The following is an 18116-nucleotide window of genomic DNA, read 5'->3' on the forward strand; positions in this document are numbered from 1 at the left end:
GCTATACCAAAAGGAAAAGACAGACAGTCAGAAAGTCTAGGTCTACTAGAAGACTAAGGCGTGGGCGGGCGAACCAAAAGTCTAATTTTTCAGTGTCATCCTACAATTCAAAAAAGAATATAACTGCTGTAGTAGTCAAATCTTTTAACCTGTTAGATAAAGAATAATGCTAAATTAAAATAGAATTTAGAAGAAAATGTCACGTTATTGACTATTCAAATCTTCCACAGAAACAGATATTTGTAATAGGGTCTTGACACATTACACGCGAACATAGAAACACCATTCATTTGAGAATAAAAAGCAACTATTAGAAACAGTTCTAGAGTTTCGCATTGGAAAATATATATTTAAAAAATATTCGAACAATTAATATAGTTTACATTTTAAAATACATATTAGGATACATCTAATGATTATGCATTCCGCCTTCACAGTATTGACTTGTTGCTCTGCTAATTTTTCCTTCAATTATTTCGGGAAAAGTAGTCAACATTTGATTAGATTGGACCAATTGTTATCGTTCATCTTTTATATTTCTCAAAGAATACTTTAATGTCATGTATCACTTTTCTAAGAGTTAATAATTCTTTCGAATTAAAAATTCCAACATCTATCACAAGTGGTAATTCGTCATGTACTCTATTAAGGTAAAACAAAATCTCTTCGTTCAGTATAGCATTTTTGGCGAAATTCATGTTTATCTGGAATAAATGTTTTATCAGTTAAATCGTGAATCGCATAAAACCAAAATTCCTTACATCCCGTGTTTTAATAACATAACTTATCAATTGAGTAGCCGCTACCCCGAGGGTACCTAATATATTTTCTAATGCTGATAGGGGCCTCAATATATTCGTCAAATCTTTATAAATATTTTCACTCTCTTTCAATTCACTCAAGTAGGCATCGAATCTTTTCTTTTTGGACAAGTTGCTAGGAGATCTATAAAGATTTTTGGAAACTAGCTTGTAATAAAGTGCGTTTGAAATGCCATCCTTTATATTGCAATCCGTTCGAAGTTGACCATTGCGGTGAAGAAATTCATCTCTGAATTGTCCTGTTTAGGTAAAAATATCCACATTAGACATTTGCTCTATCATTATATAAAATTCTAGATCGTATCGTAAGGGGGTGGGGACTCTCTATATATGCGAAAGTAGGTGCAAATGAAAGGGTTCAATTACTAATTATCGAAACTGGTTCTATTTTTGATATCGGACGGAATTTAGGGGAGTGAGGGCTCAAAATGTGTGCTCCAAAAAGAGAAACAGGACTTGTTCTCAGAACCCATCCAACCGAAACATCTGGAAAAATGACAATCATGCATCTATATGAAATCTAGGCCTCAAAATATATCTCTTTCAGATATCTACTTAAATGAAGTTAATAATAGCGTGTTACCATATTTTAGGAATTTATCCAGAAACCCAGAAATTTGCGGATAGTATCCGAATAAGATGGATATGTATGGTTCAATTGTGTATATATATGTATATGTTTGCTATATAGGCAATGTTTGTTCGTTTAGGATGAGCACAATATCTGTCGTTAATATCAAAGTATATCTTGAAGTTTGGAAATATATGCAGAAACGTTTTGGATTCTTAGATATGTTCGCCTTTTTCTACATGAAGTACCCACAGTCTAGTTAAGGTCAACGTTTGTTACCTTTTATTTGTTTATTGGCACTCTGAAAGCAGAAAGAATTAACGAAACTTATCAGAAGTGTCTACTGGTAAATGCTTTTGCGTAGATCTGAACGCATGGGTTCTTTAAAAAGATAACAGTCGGAAGCATTGTAGTTGACTATGTACGGAATAGAAACACGAAAATGACACCACAATGATGGATGTCCTGCACAGACACCAGATAGAATCACAATGAAAATATCTGGGCTACAATGAAACTGAACCTCTCGTCATAATCGTATAAGAAATATTAAAAAGGTTAATATATTATTTTCATATTACGTGAAAAAGTCTCACACCGATAATAGCCGAAAATTCAGTCGATGGCATGTATAAGCGGTATCTAACCTTGCAGATTAACGGTGGTAATTGAACTTACTACTAGTACAACGCGTGTTGCCCTTACTGCTATATAACTTAACAAAACAAAAGTTCATTTGTTTGTACGTTGTTTCCCACCGTACTCAAAGTGTGGCAAATGCTGTTTTCAGAAACTAGCAAACCAAAAAATCTGTCAGAAGTTTGATGGAACTTTCACTGAAAATCTAGGTCTGATTGCAAACAGTCCCGATATTTTTCCAAAATCAGTAAGGACATTGTTTTTATATCTTCAGAATCAGACAAGTCACCCGTCCAAATCATTTTAAGAACCGATAGTTTCATCACTATGAAGCTTAGACTTAGAATATCTGGTTCGTGGGTGAAACCATATTTTCATTCATTCATCACATAAAACGGTGGACATAGCAAGTAATTGTATGGAATATAATTTGGATGCGTAATAGTTATATACAAGTTAGATATAAAAAGACCGATTTTTTATTGTATCCAAAGGTTTCTTGGAATATGATCAAACTCGGTTTGTTCAGTACCCGAATGAATGTTTTAAATAAAAGAATATATCACACATCCCATCAAATTATCCAAAGTTATCCCGTTCCTATTTTTTCTTAAAAAGTTTAGGCATTTGAAAGTTATAATAAACAAGGCATCAATTTTTTGTGTCTTTAGCTTTAAGGAGTTATTCTAGTTTTAAACCAATAAACAAGTCGGGAACCCGGAAGCTCGGCGCTTCAGGTAAGTTTTGTTTGCTTTTCTCTGAGTATATTTAAGTGCAGAACTTTCTCAATTGAACGTGGTCTGTTATGTATATGCATTTAGCATGTCGGACTACTCACTTTAGTGTGATATCGATATTTAGCTGCAGTAAATTTACACGGTAAAGTCAACTTTGACTTTGTTAGTAATAGTATAATTTTGATCAAACTGCTGCTATGCTTCATATTATATTCTATACTACTACCAACTTTTATAATTCTAGGATGAACTTAAGGGGGTTTTTACTCAATTTCCCTAAAAATATGGAAATATAATATTATTAACTTAATTTGAGCTATCGATATGGACAGTATTTTGACCCCTGGATACCATATACGAGTAGAGGCAGCATCATGATTGTTTTCATATTTTTCGTTTGGGTACTTTCTGAGAATGGATCCGTTAAAGAAATCATCACTTTCCACCCCTCCCACTCCCCGCATTTCTAAAAAATCTCAAAACTAAGACCGGCTTCAAAAAGTACTAATCGAGACCTGTCTGATTATATTCGATGAAAAAAAATTTTACACTCCCCTTTTGTAGGTATGGGGACCCCCCTAAATCTCAACGTAGAAGGATATCACTCACTGCATGTCTGGGCGTAATAGTTCCCACCTTCTCATCAAGTTTCGTGTCAATTGGTATAGCCGTTTCTGAGAAAAGTGCGTGTGACGACACAGACGGACAGATAGACATTGAACCGATTTTAATAAGGTTTTGTTTTGCACATGTCCCCACATTATCAAAATTTAATATTCTTCTTTTAGGTGCGTGCAGTCGTTAATTATGCCATAAATTTCAAAAAAATGGAATAAATCGGTTAATCAGATTTTTCTCTATGCTATTCCACGTACCAAAAAACATGTTTTGAGAAAAAGCTTTTATGATTTTTAACGTATGGGTACCGTCCGACATGCGCTCCGAAAAATATTCATACCGTAGAGTCCCGATAATTCGAGTTGGTACGAAATATCGGGATTACCAATTATCTGGAATCCAAAATAAAGAAAATAATTCTGGGGACTAATTTCTACGAATTAGCCGGAAATGCGAATAGTCGATGTATGAATTATCGGAATTCCACTGTACTATCAAAATGAACCTCTGCAATATATATTTCCTAGCCTGGCGTTTTGCCTTCACTCTAGATTTGCTACTGTTGCCAACTAAGAAAACAGCTAATTCTCTGTATTTCCAGGGATAAGAAACATACAAATAGGGAGAAATCACCATTAGACCGAAAGCAATTCTTATCTTCTTTAAAAAAGGACAATATTAGTAAACAAGCTGGAGGTGGAAAATTAGAAGATTTCTGTCTGAATGTCTGCCGTTTTTCATATGAAGAAGAACTGTAATTATGTTAGGTTTTGTTAAATTGCGTGCACTTTCACCTCATATTACCTTCGAGTGAAGTAACTTTTCACTAAAAAGTCTTTGCCCTATTATAGCAATAGTTACCATTAGTAGGGTTTTCACCAGTTGCGTCTATATTACTTCGTATACAAGTTGGCCACGGGAGCCTGACATATTTTAAATTCAAGAATAGGTGTCTACCGAAGTAAGGTATAAGTGCCTTATTCAACAAAAAAGGTGAAAATAGTTTTTCCCAGTTACTCTTATCTTGGAGAAGTGGAATACGCCATACAGCGCATTCGTGTTCAGTGACTAAGAAGTGGTGTAGAGGTTGCTTGCTCATCATTCCTTTTTATTGAAATTATTGTGTCGACAAATAAAATTGCTTTTATTGCGCCAACGAGAATCCACAAGTGATTGCCACTCATAAAAATTCACCGTATGGATTTTCAGGTGCAGAAGTGTAATTATCGGTCATTGCAAGGTATCGCCAATACAGGGGATATCGGAACTGCTGGAGGAAACTAAGCCAAACAATTTTCAAATGAAGTCGCATCACATGCCATATGGCGAAAATTTTGCTTGACTTGCTTTGAAAAATAGCCGGCCGCGGTGATATCTGGCACACAGGATATTTGACCCCCAGCGCATTTGCTTGAATTTGTACGGTGGAAGAAAATCATTGTCGTGTCATGTCAACTTTTTTCGGTCGCTTACGCGAGAACGATTTTAATCATTTATGCAGCATTTACGATGCGTATAAGGTGCTCTACGAAAAATTCCAATTTGGTTTTAAAAATCCAGCTATTAAAAATGTTGCCCTTGCGATGAACAATACAGGACAACAATGGAATCTTATAACGAATTGACGTTTACATAAATTTATTTTTACCTCCTGTTTTAAGTTCATCATACAAAGTGTTGGGACAATATTCATCATATAACCATGACCCGTATAAATCGCATTCTAAGCAATTTTACAAGAATTTTCAACGGTCGCCTCAAAAAGACTACAGAAAACTATCCAACAGGCAGATCAAATACCGACGGCGATTACACTTACCCGCCGAGTCCCCTTTAAATTATAATCGAAGATGGACTTTTTAAGTGGAGTATTTCTACATCCGTACTATTTCATTATTTTCTTTCGCCACGCCCGTTTGAAGTATGTAGCCAAGCCCGCTTAAAGTATGTAGCCAAGTAGATATGTAGATAATTTCGGTGTCATTGCCTGTTTCACTACTTTTCATAAATTATGATTTAAACCGAAGGGAGACTAACTGCCACTATATGTTCTTACGAAATGATATACGTAAAACATTACGTGACAACGTTTTACGATAGGTGTCTTACAACAAGCAACACTTGATTACGCGCATCGTAAATGCGGCACTACTCTGTTATTAACGCCGTGTATGTGATGCATTGCATTGGTATGCGGCCATTGCATTGCTAGCGAGGAGAGCTGTTTATGGCTCATGAGATGGGGAAACACAGGAAAACCGTCTAGACCACAGTTAGATACTAGACAGCTACCACACTCCCCCTTGCCCCTCAAGGGGGGAAATCAGTGCGAGTACACACGATTTCAAATTGTTTTGCTCTTGAACATGAGCGAGATGTAACGAAAATCCGATCAGCAGCCTGGACTTGCCACTGTATTGGTGAGATTGGCAAGTTTTTGCTTATGTATAAGTGAATACGTGAAACAACGTTTTGCTATATGGGTGAGCACGCCGTAGTACCAGAATAGCAAAAGCTCACCGATCGCCTCTAGACCACAGTAGATCTACTATAGGCAGTACTCTTACAAAAATGACCCCACTTGCAAATGTGCTTGCAGAAGCTTATCTGTACACATCAGAGACGCTAAACAAGGAAAATGCATAATCTTCGTCAAATCGTATTGGTAAGAGAGAGATCGGTGAGCTTTTGCTACTCTGGTACTACGGCGTGCTCACCCATATAGCAAAACGTTGTTTCACGTATTCACTTATACATAAGCAAAAACTTGCCAATCTCACCAATACATTGGCAAGTCCAGGCTGCTGATCGGATTTTCGTTACATCTCGCTCATGCTCAAAAGCAAAACAATTTGAAATCGTGTGTACTCGCACTGATTTCCCCCCTTGAGGGGCAAGGGGGAGTGAGGTAGCTGTCTAGTATCTAATTGTGGGTACTGCCTATAGTAGATCTACTGTGGTCTAGACGCCATCGACTCACGGACACACCAATTCATGAACCATAAGAGTCACGGGCCAGTTAGCTACCTCTTCCCCACCCGCGAATACGCAATGACCTCCAGTGCCCTCTAGACACTTGATCTGCTCTTCCTGTGTTTAATATTCTTCGCTGCATGAATTAGGTATAATATTTCTTAATTAGACCAAAGTAAACATTAAGTTATATGTTTTGAACTTCTGTTTTCATGGTGTTATTTCCCGTCACTGAAGAAGACAAATACTCATTTGAAATGTGTCTGGTTCCTCTGGCAAATCCTTTATAAATGAAAAATTGGATTGTTGAAACTAACTCAAGGAAATATCTTAGCTAATTTCTAACGTATATAAAAATATCACATTCATTTTGGTTTGAAGCAATTATGGAATGATTTTTGATCAAAATTTATTATTAATGCACAGTTAGGTGCACTTTTTAACTCCACTCTCCTGCAACCTACAACGAAAGACCTGTTTTAATAGTAGTCACGAACACCTTTAATTTAACGACACCCTTTAGGAAAAAGCAGTGTATAATTCCATTTACTGCATGCATTTGTTGCATAGTCCCGGTAATCTCGCCACCATATGCAGAGTTCGAAGATAACCACTACCACTTATTTATTAATGCTTCATACAAACCTTTAAAATTGGTAAGATATGTAAACCACTTACTGTTTTCAATGGCTCGTTGTGTGTTTCTCTCTATTTCTTTTAATTCTCTTTTTGTATATTCTACAACTACTGACTTTTCACTTGATTCCTCCATTGTTTTTTGACCAAGTATGCGGGATATTTCATCTGGAGTCGTGGCGGCATTGAAATATAAGCATAAATATTCAGCCATATTGTCAGAATTATGGGTTGAAATTGGTGGAAGTATCTTCCGAGGATAATGTGAAGGATGGTGCATCGCAGAAATCCTGTCTAAATTGACTGAATGGAAGTTGCTGCGAATGTGTGTTAAAACGCCCTCCTCATCCCGTAAGCTGATATTATAGCAAAGACTGCACATATATCGACCATTCATTTGCTCTATCATAGAGCGCCACTCACACGAATCATAAGTTTGATATTGAATTTCGAGTAAGTCGCCAACTTCCAGCTGAATATGTTGAATTTTAAATTCCTGTGAAATAATTCATGTATTATAAGGTAAATGATGCTTAAGATAAAGCAACGAGCTTAGACCGTAAAATATTTTTCTTATTTTATTTGCCCGTGGTGGAGACAGAGGATTCAATTAGTGGACGCTCTATAAATGACATAAAAATGGAAAAAAGAATATGCGGCCTGTATTTTTTGCCTGAACTCGCTTATGCAAATTAAACTACACAAATATTTCAACGCTGAATATTCCTTACTTCTAGCCTTGATTCTTCATACGATCTTACAGAACTGGTGAGTGATTCGACACTATTGGAACGATTACTACGATTCAATAGTAAAATGTCCTGAATTAAAAACATTAAAAAAACGTAATCATTCAATCAACCATTACCAAAAACTGATTTACTACCTGCTTCATTGCGGAACAGTAGAATGGATGATGCATTGCAGACACACATCTTAATTTGTTTATATGATAGCCACGACCGAAGTGGATATAGAGACTTCTGACATTCCGAAATTTAGTAATGCCGCATAGGTTGCAGGTAAATCCAGCTGAGTGTTGAGTTACCATGTAAGTCCAAGTCTCGCTATCAACTTCTTGATACTGAACTTCAAGTAACTGCTTAATATCTAACTCAACATACATTCGTTTAAATTCCTACAAATAATCCCATTAAGTTTTTAATGCAACATACAAACGCATAACTACATACAGTCGTCGTCCATATTTGATTGACCTCACTCAGGTCATCTTCAGACGTATATTGTGATGGTGAGATAGACGCCTGGAATTTTTTGAAAAAGGGATAACTTTATGAAATACTTGCAAATATGACTTACAGCTGCATTTGTTTCTGTAACTTTTCTTACAGTGCCGTATACGGGGTGATACATTATGTCGATGCTATTTACGTTGTCAGTATGTATCTTACTACGAACATGTGGGTGAATTCTACTTCTGCCCATCAAGTTCATACGTCCGCAAAGGTTACAAATATATTGACCTGATTCATGCACTATCATATAGTACCATTTTCCTGTATCCGTGGCTTGATATTGAATCTTGAGTATATGCTCATGGTCCCAGCTGATATATTGAGATTGAAATATCTGCAATAAATGGAACTGAAAAATGAATTTTCTAAAAAATCATTCTTACTTCTATTGTCCACTTTTTTATAAACTCCTTCGGGCCAAGTATATTCTCAGCCCTTGTGTACCTAACATCACTGCCAACATTCAGAAAATCGCCCTAAAAATTGTTTCCCAAAATAAACTTTAATCGCCAATTTAACACAATTTTAAACTTGCATTTTCCTCTGCGGACCAGAACGTAGGATGATGAATAGCCAAAACATATTTTGTATTCTCGAAATGGCAACCGCTTCGTACATGGGCAGTAATCTCCTCGCGAGTATTGAAGCCGCCAATGCCGCATAAATTGCAATTAAATTGGCCTGCTATTTCTGTTATCATGAAATATGATTCATAGGAATCGACAGGTCTGTATTGAACCTCCAGTAGGTCCTCGATATCCAAATACATATGTTCCAATAAAAATTCCTGTAATGAACCATTCACATAAAACAGCAATTTGAAATATTAGTATGCCTTACTTCTGGAGTCCACTCGCGGTCCCACAACCTTGACCCTTGACGTCGTAAATTGTATTCTGGTGTTGGAATATCCTGGAGACATGAAAGGAAATAAAATACTTGTACACTGCTATGAAACGCACAGAGGAGTACTGATTTACTGAGTACTTCGATGAAAAGTTATGGGAAAATTGGTTGGATTTTAGCAACAACAGTTGAGAGTGAGTCGTTTGTTGAGTTGAATTAACTAGATATGAAAATGCGGGTTCGCTATTGTCTCTATTTTAATCGACAAAAAGCAAATTGAATTTGATTAAAATCCTTTTGTACTGATGCCATTGAAGATTGAGGTTATTTTAAAACAATGAGAGGAATTCCTATTTGCAATCTACCTGTCTTTAGAGCTTTGTGTAAAACACAACCTGAGTAAAATCGGTCTAATGTGTAGTGTCCGCGGCATTGCAACATGCAGTGCAGTACTTCATTCGCCTTTTCCAGAGACAATCTTATAAGGTATCTGCATCTAATAATATGCCATATTTTCCTCTTTTCTTCCACTAAGCTTTCCCAATATCCTACTTCTCACCCTGACATTCATTTACATCAACCATTTAATAATGATAATAATAATTTCATTTTATTTACTAAAACCTACCACCATTCATATTTTTGAAAAATTTTAATTTGTACATAATGATAGTTCTCTACTATTGCATGACTGGTTAAAAGGGAACTTTGTTTTACCTTGCACATAAACTTGCCCACATCTTATATTATTGGATGCAGGCCTAACGTTTTACTTCTGGATGAGGCGACTGTAAATGTATTTTGCATTGAGAAAATTTTGATTTTGAAGTTGAAGGTCGAAGGAATAAGAAACTAGCGGGGCCGGGACTAGCTGATTGGATGGGCAGCTGGACACAGGAGGAGTTCGTTTTTTGTCTCGGAGGAAGTAGCATCGTTTTGTTATTTCGGGTGAAGTGGAGTCTGCTATAGAATAAGCATTGCAAATTATTCTAAGGAAAATGAATAATTACGTTAGACAGACGAACAGGCTAAAAATAATTTAGGCGTTTTTGGCTGAAGTGAGGATGCGAGACTAGAGAAAAAGTATTGAAGTAACTTTCACCTGTGTCCATTTCATGAGAATAGCGAGTGATTTTGGAGAAGAATTTCATTCTGTGGGAAGATTTGAAGTTTTGGGAGTGAGAGAAGCGTTGATCGAGGTATAAGAACTTAAATGAACTTGAGGAACGGAAACTAGTTAGTAGCGGGTGAGTGGTGTAATTAGAGTGCCAAGCAAACACGACTTCAAATCGTCAAAGTGGTGATGTGAGGAACTATTTCAAGAAGTTGTACTAATAGGTTACCCAGAATAACAATAAAGGACATACATTCATAGAAGTTTCACTGATTAACTTCTGATTCGGGAGGTTCTAAATAGAAAAACTATTTTGATCTAACTAATGCATTAGTATTATCCTGCGACAAGACAAAAGTTCCCAATCGGTACAGAACTAGGGACGTTTCTGCCGATATGTTATATTCATGTAAACCAACCTAGAGCTCTGGGTGAGGGGTGTTTAATCTGATTCTTATATATTTACTGATTATATTGTATTATTATTTCCTTTTAATTAACTTTATTTCAGTCAATATCTTTCCCATTTTTTAATTTCTTTGATTTTATTTTCCATATGCCTATATGCCATTTTCTTTTTATTTCTGATAATTTACTTCCTTCTCTTTTTTGAAAATTTTTACTGAATTGTTGTTTCTTTTTTTGTTTATTTTTATTTTCGATCTTTGTTCACTAAATACAAATATGAAAAGGAACTAAATCTCTCTTTGACTTAAAGACTTCCTCTTTACCTCCGCAAAACTCTACTCCCCCAATATAATGGCCTGAGGATGCCAAGGCAGAGAAGAGATCTCGAAGCCCGCGCCTCATCATACACTTGAGGCAGGAGTAACATCGATCGGGGATGTGTTCCGTCGTGGATCCTCCGATCCACGCATGTGGTCCAGCCATTATTTTTTATTATCATTTCAGTTTTAGCTCGCGTATTGGTCGTTCTGTAAGCTCGCGTGAAATCAAATGTTTGTGAATTTTCAGGGTCGGGTGCGAAACCACGCATCGGAAAGGAGACGTGCATTTTTGTGAAATGACACTCCAGAGGTGGCCACTTATTCCAAGGACCCATTCTCAGAAACTACACACCCGGGAAACCTGAAAAGACCATGAGACCACTGCACGTTCAAATGGGACAATTGTGTACTCAAGTATCCTTTCATAAGATATACACAAAACCATTCGGGCATGATGTACCGATTTTCGGGATTTTCGACTTCTTTATGGTTTTTATTTGTTTTTAGGGATGAATGGCTTAATCGATTATGGCGAAGCTGTTGCCAACGCTTTGAATATCTGATTGATCAATCCAAAGCCATCTTAGAGCAGGTCCAAGGGTAGATATGAATCTGTATATCCAAATTTTAGAATTATTGAGTTGAGTTAGATTACAGAAATGCGGAGAGGAACCAGAGGCGGACCATCTGTCGAAAAAAATCCCAATCGCTAAACCCTGTCAGTTTTGCCACGGAAATCTTCCTGCATATATCTTCGCCTGGAATATTGCACCCTTTTCGTCATGTTAAGGGTTTTAAGAATTTAAATAAAAAAGTATGAGGGTGAAACACACAGATCATCTTTAAAGAGTCAATTTAAAAGGATAAAAATGTGAAAAATTTTCGTGAGTGACAAAAAATTGAAAATCTACTATAGGAAATACTATATTACAGTATCTACTATAAGAAACAATTCATGGATATTAAAATTGGATAGATATTGACGAGAATTTGGGAAAGTTCTAAAGTATATTTCCAAATCTATATCTAAATTTTGCACTACTCCTCGAAATGCTGGCTTTCTCCAACTCGAACCAGAATTCCAGCGATATAGGCTGACAGGATCTTGACGGTAAGATTTAGGTCCAGGTTAAGGAACATCATTACAATACAGTTGTAACCGTGATTGTTGACCTGAATGTCAAGGTGGGCTCTGACAATACCTTATTTGGACAAGTGATAGGAAAACACGGTCTTCGTGATCGTAATGATAATGGTGGGAGGTTTGTAGATTTTTGCAATTTCCACCTACTCGTCATTGGTGGCACAATGTTTGAGCTGGAGGTTGCTAAAAGGCAGTTAGGTTTCACTACACCGACATCGTACGGGCAATCAGATTGACCACCTTGCGATCAGGAGTAGATTTGGGTGATGTCTTCTGGATGTACTGACGTCGGCCGATAGTGGGTCACCATTTGCTGGTCCCTTATCTCCGCTTGAATATTGTTTCTGCTGCTTCTGGCAGGGCCGGAGAATTACCCCGCAAAGAACTTGCATGTGGTTGCAAATCATTCGATGTTTTGTGATGTCAGGTACGTTATTGGACAACTCCTCATTCAAGATGCCAAGCAGTTGAAGAGGTGGGAGGAACATTTCATCATTGTTCTTAACCGTATGCCTCCGGTGAAGTGTTGTCTCTTGTGAATGAAATGGTTAGTCACTGCAAAATGCGGGTATGGACTGCTCCTCAAAATAGAAAAGAAATTATCTCAGCCATCAATCCACTTAAATGGATTAGAGTCGTTGGACTTCCTTCAGAATTATTCATCAGTGGCCTTGAAGTTTCTGAAGATCTGCTGCTTCCACTTATATGATAATCCTGGGGATCAGAAACCTTTCCCAGAGAGTCGAAGAAGGATATTATCGTTAAGATTCCAAAGAAGGGTACCCGTCTTAAGTGCGGCAATTAGAGGGTGTGCTCCTGCTCCCTGCTGTCGCAAAGATATAGACAAAGTAATCCTGGAACGCATCGTTGCTCGACAGATCATTTTGGAACAGTGCGCGAACTTAAGTCTCCGCTTCACCTGCTTTTATTGATTTCGAGAATGCTTTCGTTAACACAGACCGTATTTAAAGCGTTCTACACAGAAAAGGCATTCCTATTATCAAAGCGACATATGATGGCCAAATGCTGCCTCGTTTGGAGGACATAGACGCCTTCAATGGAGCATGGCATTTTTCCTCAAACACCTCGATTGCGCCGGTGGCATTTGTTTGCTCTTACACCAGATCATGGATCTTGGCCAAGGGGATTTGAGAAGAGAGGCATTAGAGTCGACCTGAAGATAAACACCAATATTTGGTTATTTGTTGTTTCGATTTCATCGTTTCGCAAGAAATCATGAAATACTCTTACTTCGTCGTCTTATTCACACAAAATGGGCTTTTTTCTTGACTCCTGCTCGGAGAAATACACACATCTAAGAGCAAGGAAATGCATTTTTGAAAGACGTTTCTATTGAACAGAGTTTAGAGCTTCTTACAAGATTTTCATGTTGACTGAATACATAGTCTAATATCTTTTAACATCGATGTGAGACTCATGCCTTTTAATGGGAGGCACAGTCATAGACACCTAATTGGGGATGTCTTCAAAACATATAAACTAAGTTTATAAAGTAAATAAAGAGTCGGTAATAGAAGAGAGACGAAGGTCAAAATTAATATGGTTGAATCAGTTCTGCTTGCTTTATGTTACTAAGGTTTTTTCGCTTTTCGTTGTGTGATTAACATATGGTCAAACACAAATTTTTAAAGTTGAAACCAAAATTTGAACTCTGACAACTACCTCGAGAGTTAAAGTTCAACTACATCGGCCAACGCATTATCAATAAGTCCTGGATTACTGCGAAAAAAATCTTACTTGCGCTCCTCGAATGGAATAGAAAGGATGAAACATTTCTACAATATCTCTAGCGCTGCAATGGTGGCGATAGCTTGCAATGTGCGGTATTACACTGTTGGCATCTCCTATATATAGATTTCCACAAAGATTACAAAAGTATCGTGTTTTCTTCACTACTATCATATAGTCCCAGCTTCCATCATTCAGACGGTACTGAACTTCTAGTAAATCTTCAATGTTGAGGTTCTTACATTCCTCTTTAAATTCCTGAAAAAAAAGATATTTGAAAAAATGAAAAGAGCCAAATGTGATCACTTACTTCTAAAGTAAATTCTAATCGACTTTGGGAATCCTGTTTATATGAATCGTGAAAAAAAAAATTAATACCGTCATATTTATTAATGGAAATCTGCCTACATAATTTAAATTCGGTTCATCATCCAGAATGGTAAACGATGGATGGAACATTTGGATGACGCGATTCATATTCTCCATATGTCGTTTGCTTCGAATATGCGGAATAATATTTTCAATATTGCCTAGCGAAACATTCCCGCAAAGATTGCACCTGACTTCATTTACACGTGTCGATATCATGTAACTCCAGTCATCTTGATTTACCCGATATTGAATATGCACTATATCAGCAGCATTCAATTTAAGGTATTCGTATTTGAATTGCTGCATAAATAAGAGATTAGAACAAGCAACAGCTGCATCAATTTATTTACCTCTAAAGTAACGACTGGTCTATGTCCAAACAAGCCGAGACTATTGCCTATTGTCTTCTGAAAAAAATATTGAAAGCGGGAAAATATTAACAAGTCTCAAAACGGAAGTTCTGCACTTTAAGTATGAAAGATTTTGTGTTTTTTATGTAAGAATATTTGGGTGATCCATGGTTTCATTTGTACAAGGCTCACATGGTATATGCATTAAGGGCAGTTTGCACACGCAGAGCGCAATTAATAGTGTTTTTAAGATTGTGATTTCTCAAAAATGAAATAACATTAATTTAGCCAATTTTAATTTCAAAGATAAAGAATGAAATCAAAAATGTGTCCGGTTGTTGTACATATGGCTGGGTTGGTAAGTTCCTCATACACCCGAAACGGAGGTGCAACATTTTCTTCACAGAATGCAGTCATGTAGGGTATCAAATGAGAGGGGTCGGTTATTGCTCTTCGAAGCTGATAGAAGAGTGAGGGCTCAAGAGTGTGGCCAAAAAAAATTTAACATGTCCCGTTCTCATCCAACCGAAAAATTTCTAAAAGTTGACAATAGAGCATTTGATCGAAATCTAGGCCTCAAAATACATCCCATTTCGAAATTTACCCGCAAAACCCCCCCTTAGGTTCATCTTAATTTTGGCATCATTATAAGGGATAATATAGGGCATAATTGTGGAAGCTTTGAGGAAATCCAACTATTACTGAGTTGAAGTGGTAAAAATTGATTGCGCTCTAAGACACGTCTGATGTCATTATTATATAAATATAACTAATATGAACGGCGCAGTTGAAGTTTGAAAACACATATAACAAGGAATATTTTGGAATTTTAGCTATGTATGATTGGAAAAACTTGCCCCACAAGATGAGCACAAAACCTTTATACCCGAAGCATCTACCCAGTATTCTGATTTGCTTAGGTTTCAAACCCAGGTATTATATTAAGTAACTTTATAACTGACAGCAGTAGTGCCTTGCAAGGTACTGATCGAGAATTTTCATCTGATACACCACATGACTATATTCGGTGAAAGTCATTTTACAACCCTTGTAACGACTCCTTCCTTAAATTCAATGTAGAACGATGTCGTTTACTGCATCCATCTGAGTTCATATGGACAAACAGCGGCCTATCTTAATAAGGTTTTGTTTTCCACCAAACTGGAAAAAGAATAGCAAGTACTGGACTTACATTTTCATTGTCAGAAGAGCAATCTGCGCGGATGGAATAGAGAGGATGATGTATTTCTGTAATGTTGTCCATTTGAGTTGAGTGCCGCACACCGCTTATATGTAACTTTATACTGGCAGCACCACCCAACGGCACATGTCCGCAAAGGTTGCAAATATATCGTACTCCATCTGTCACTATGAGGTCATACCAATCCTTCGACTGAAACCGATACTGAATTTTCATCAGCTCCATCACGTCAAATTCAAGATATAGTTGCTTGAATTGCTGAAATAAACAGTGTTGAAATACAAAATTATAATTTATGTTTTTAACACACTGCGCTTTTTTAATCAATGATGATCATGATGAAGGTGAAAATCTGAATGATAGCGTCAGCACGTCTTTTTTACGATTGGAGTATTTTCAACGAAAAATTATAAAAGAGCAGCAAAATTATAAACTGCACCATTGAACGCTAACATTAATGATGTGGTTTAGGGTATAGATCCTTATAAGAAATCGCAGAACAGATCAAGCACCCTAACCGAACTGTCGCTTTATTAACTTTGTCGTAGTACTTCACATAAACGAGCAAATTGTGGGATGGCTTTATGGCGAAGCAGTATTTAAAAAAACAAGCGACTGTTCATTATTGATGTAGGCAGTGTGTCGGAAACTTAAAATTACTCACTTTTAAAGTACATTTCTTATGATTGTCACTTAGTTCAAATTCTCTTTTTTGAGATGGCTTCTGCAAACATGGGAAATTATTTAGGATATTCAGTTGATCTACCATATTCATTTTCTCACTTTAGATGATATAGAGTAAAGGGGTTGGCTCATCTCTATTACTCTGTCCAAATTTTTCAAGTGGCGAGATCCTTTAATATGCGTTTTAATATAGGAAGCTTTCCCCAGATGTAACTTATCACAAAGATGGCACCAATACTGTGCATTTTCTGTGACTATCATATGGTGCCAATCTACGTCTAGTCGATACTGAACTAGGAGCAAATCGCCATTGTTCAACCGGGTGTATTCTAACTTAAATTCCTGCAAAACGTTCAATTCAAACTTTGTTGATCTTCTATGTATTTCGTACTCACTTGTAAAGTCACTTTTTTACAAACTGTGACCGGTTCCACTGGTATACCTTCGTTACTTGGTGGGGTTTGCTAGAAAATAATATTACAATCATGCAATCTTATTACATAAAATGAATGTCCTACTTACATTATTTTCACTTTGAGATTTTCCCGCTACAGCCCGGTATAAGGGATGATGCAAATCCAGAATGTACTTCATGTTTTGATTGTGTAAAAATCCTTTTACGTGTGTTAAAACATTGGAACCACTTCCAACATAAACACTACATAAAGTGCATCTATATTTCTTTCTGCTGCTTGTTATCAAGAAGTTCCATTGGTTTAAGTAGTTTTTATACTGAATTTCCAGTATATCGTCAATTTTTAACTCATTGTATTTGGAAATGAATACCTAAAAGATTCTTAATAGAACATCTACCTTCAAATTTGAAATTCAGTTTTACCTCTAAAGGCATGATCTGATGATTTGGAGGGTCTGGTTTATGCGAAAACTCAATATCACTTTTCTTAGTCAACTGGTTACTAGTAGACACAAATTTCTAAAGAGTAAAATAATATTTTTGACAATGGATGTGAATAGAGTTCGTTTCAAATCAAAATACTTTTTTTCATATTTAAGAGAATTAGAAGTGTAGCCAACCAAAAATCAAAAAAATTGCAAGGCGCAGCTGGTTATATTATAGGAGTCTCACTATGTGGCTTACTAATTTGAGAGAATAAGGCAAACTCGATCTGAAATTTTAATTGGAGTTGATACCATTGGGATCAAACTTGAAAGTAGAACATTCTGTGTAGACGAAATTATGAAATTTGTCTTATTTTGCCAACGAAACATCCCGTTTGGGGAAAAACTATTACATATTGAAAAGTCAACATTGGCAGGTGTTTGCGGTGCTAGCATCAAATTGTTTTAAGGGTTTTATATTTATACACAATTTCCTTTAACATTTTATTAATTTCTTTGCAAATGCGCTGGATGTCAATGAGTTATAATATAAGAACTATATAACCCAAGCAGCACTTTTAGCAAACTAATAGACTTTAAACCAAGCAGGATATTGGGGGGCAAAGCATCCTATGCCTTTAATTTTAGGACTGACAAACCATTCCAATGACAATGCACTACTGTGAATGTATTGAACCTCCATAGTTTGTTTATATTTAGGTTATATCCGCGAAGTCGACCCAACATATTTTGAGGAGCTTCGGTAGTGCGCAGAACTAATATTGAAATTTAGTTGACTGAGTGTGTTGGATATGAGAAGTGGGTCGAACAAATATC

At 36.6% G+C, this 18116-nt stretch overlaps 1 protein-coding gene across 1 annotated transcript; it reads right to left on the reverse strand.

Moving 5' to 3' along the window:
* Nucleotides 1-328: 328 nt before the first annotated feature.
* Nucleotides 329-17594, reverse strand: LOC119653979. The gene is made up of 21 exons (XM_038059141.1): nt 17562-17594; nt 17278-17373; nt 16962-17225; nt 16835-16903; nt 16539-16781; nt 16420-16479; nt 15747-16013; nt 14555-14611; nt 14241-14504; nt 14143-14175; nt 13842-14090; nt 9092-9163; nt 8787-9038; nt 8635-8727; nt 8316-8585; nt 8189-8260; nt 7882-8133; nt 7727-7816; nt 7038-7491; nt 762-1060; nt 329-704 (listed from the first exon to the last, which is right to left on the reverse strand). Exons 1-21 carry the CDS (start codon nt 17592-17594, stop codon nt 525-527), a joined length of 3669 nt encoding a protein of 1222 aa, XP_037915069.1. The 3' UTR covers nt 329-524.
* Nucleotides 17595-18116: the final 522 nt, after the last annotated feature.

The sequence above is a fragment of the Hermetia illucens genome, chromosome 4 (genome assembly GCF_905115235.1).
Source record: "Hermetia illucens chromosome 4, iHerIll2.2.curated.20191125, whole genome shotgun sequence".
NCBI classification, from domain to species: domain Eukaryota; kingdom Metazoa; phylum Arthropoda; class Insecta; order Diptera; family Stratiomyidae; genus Hermetia; species Hermetia illucens.

Coding starts and splice junctions, on each gene's coding strand:
- LOC119653979 (XM_038059141.1), bottom strand. CDS start 17,594: ATGGTATCAACTCCAATTAAAATTTCAGATCGA. Junction 14,176..14,240: donor ATGAACCGAATTTAAATTAT/GTAGGCAGATTT, acceptor TCATATAAACAG/GATTCCCAAAGTCGATTAGA. Junction 705..761: donor ATGTTATTAAAACACGGGAT/GTAAGGAATTTT, acceptor CATTTATTCCAG/ATAAACATGAATTTCGCCAA.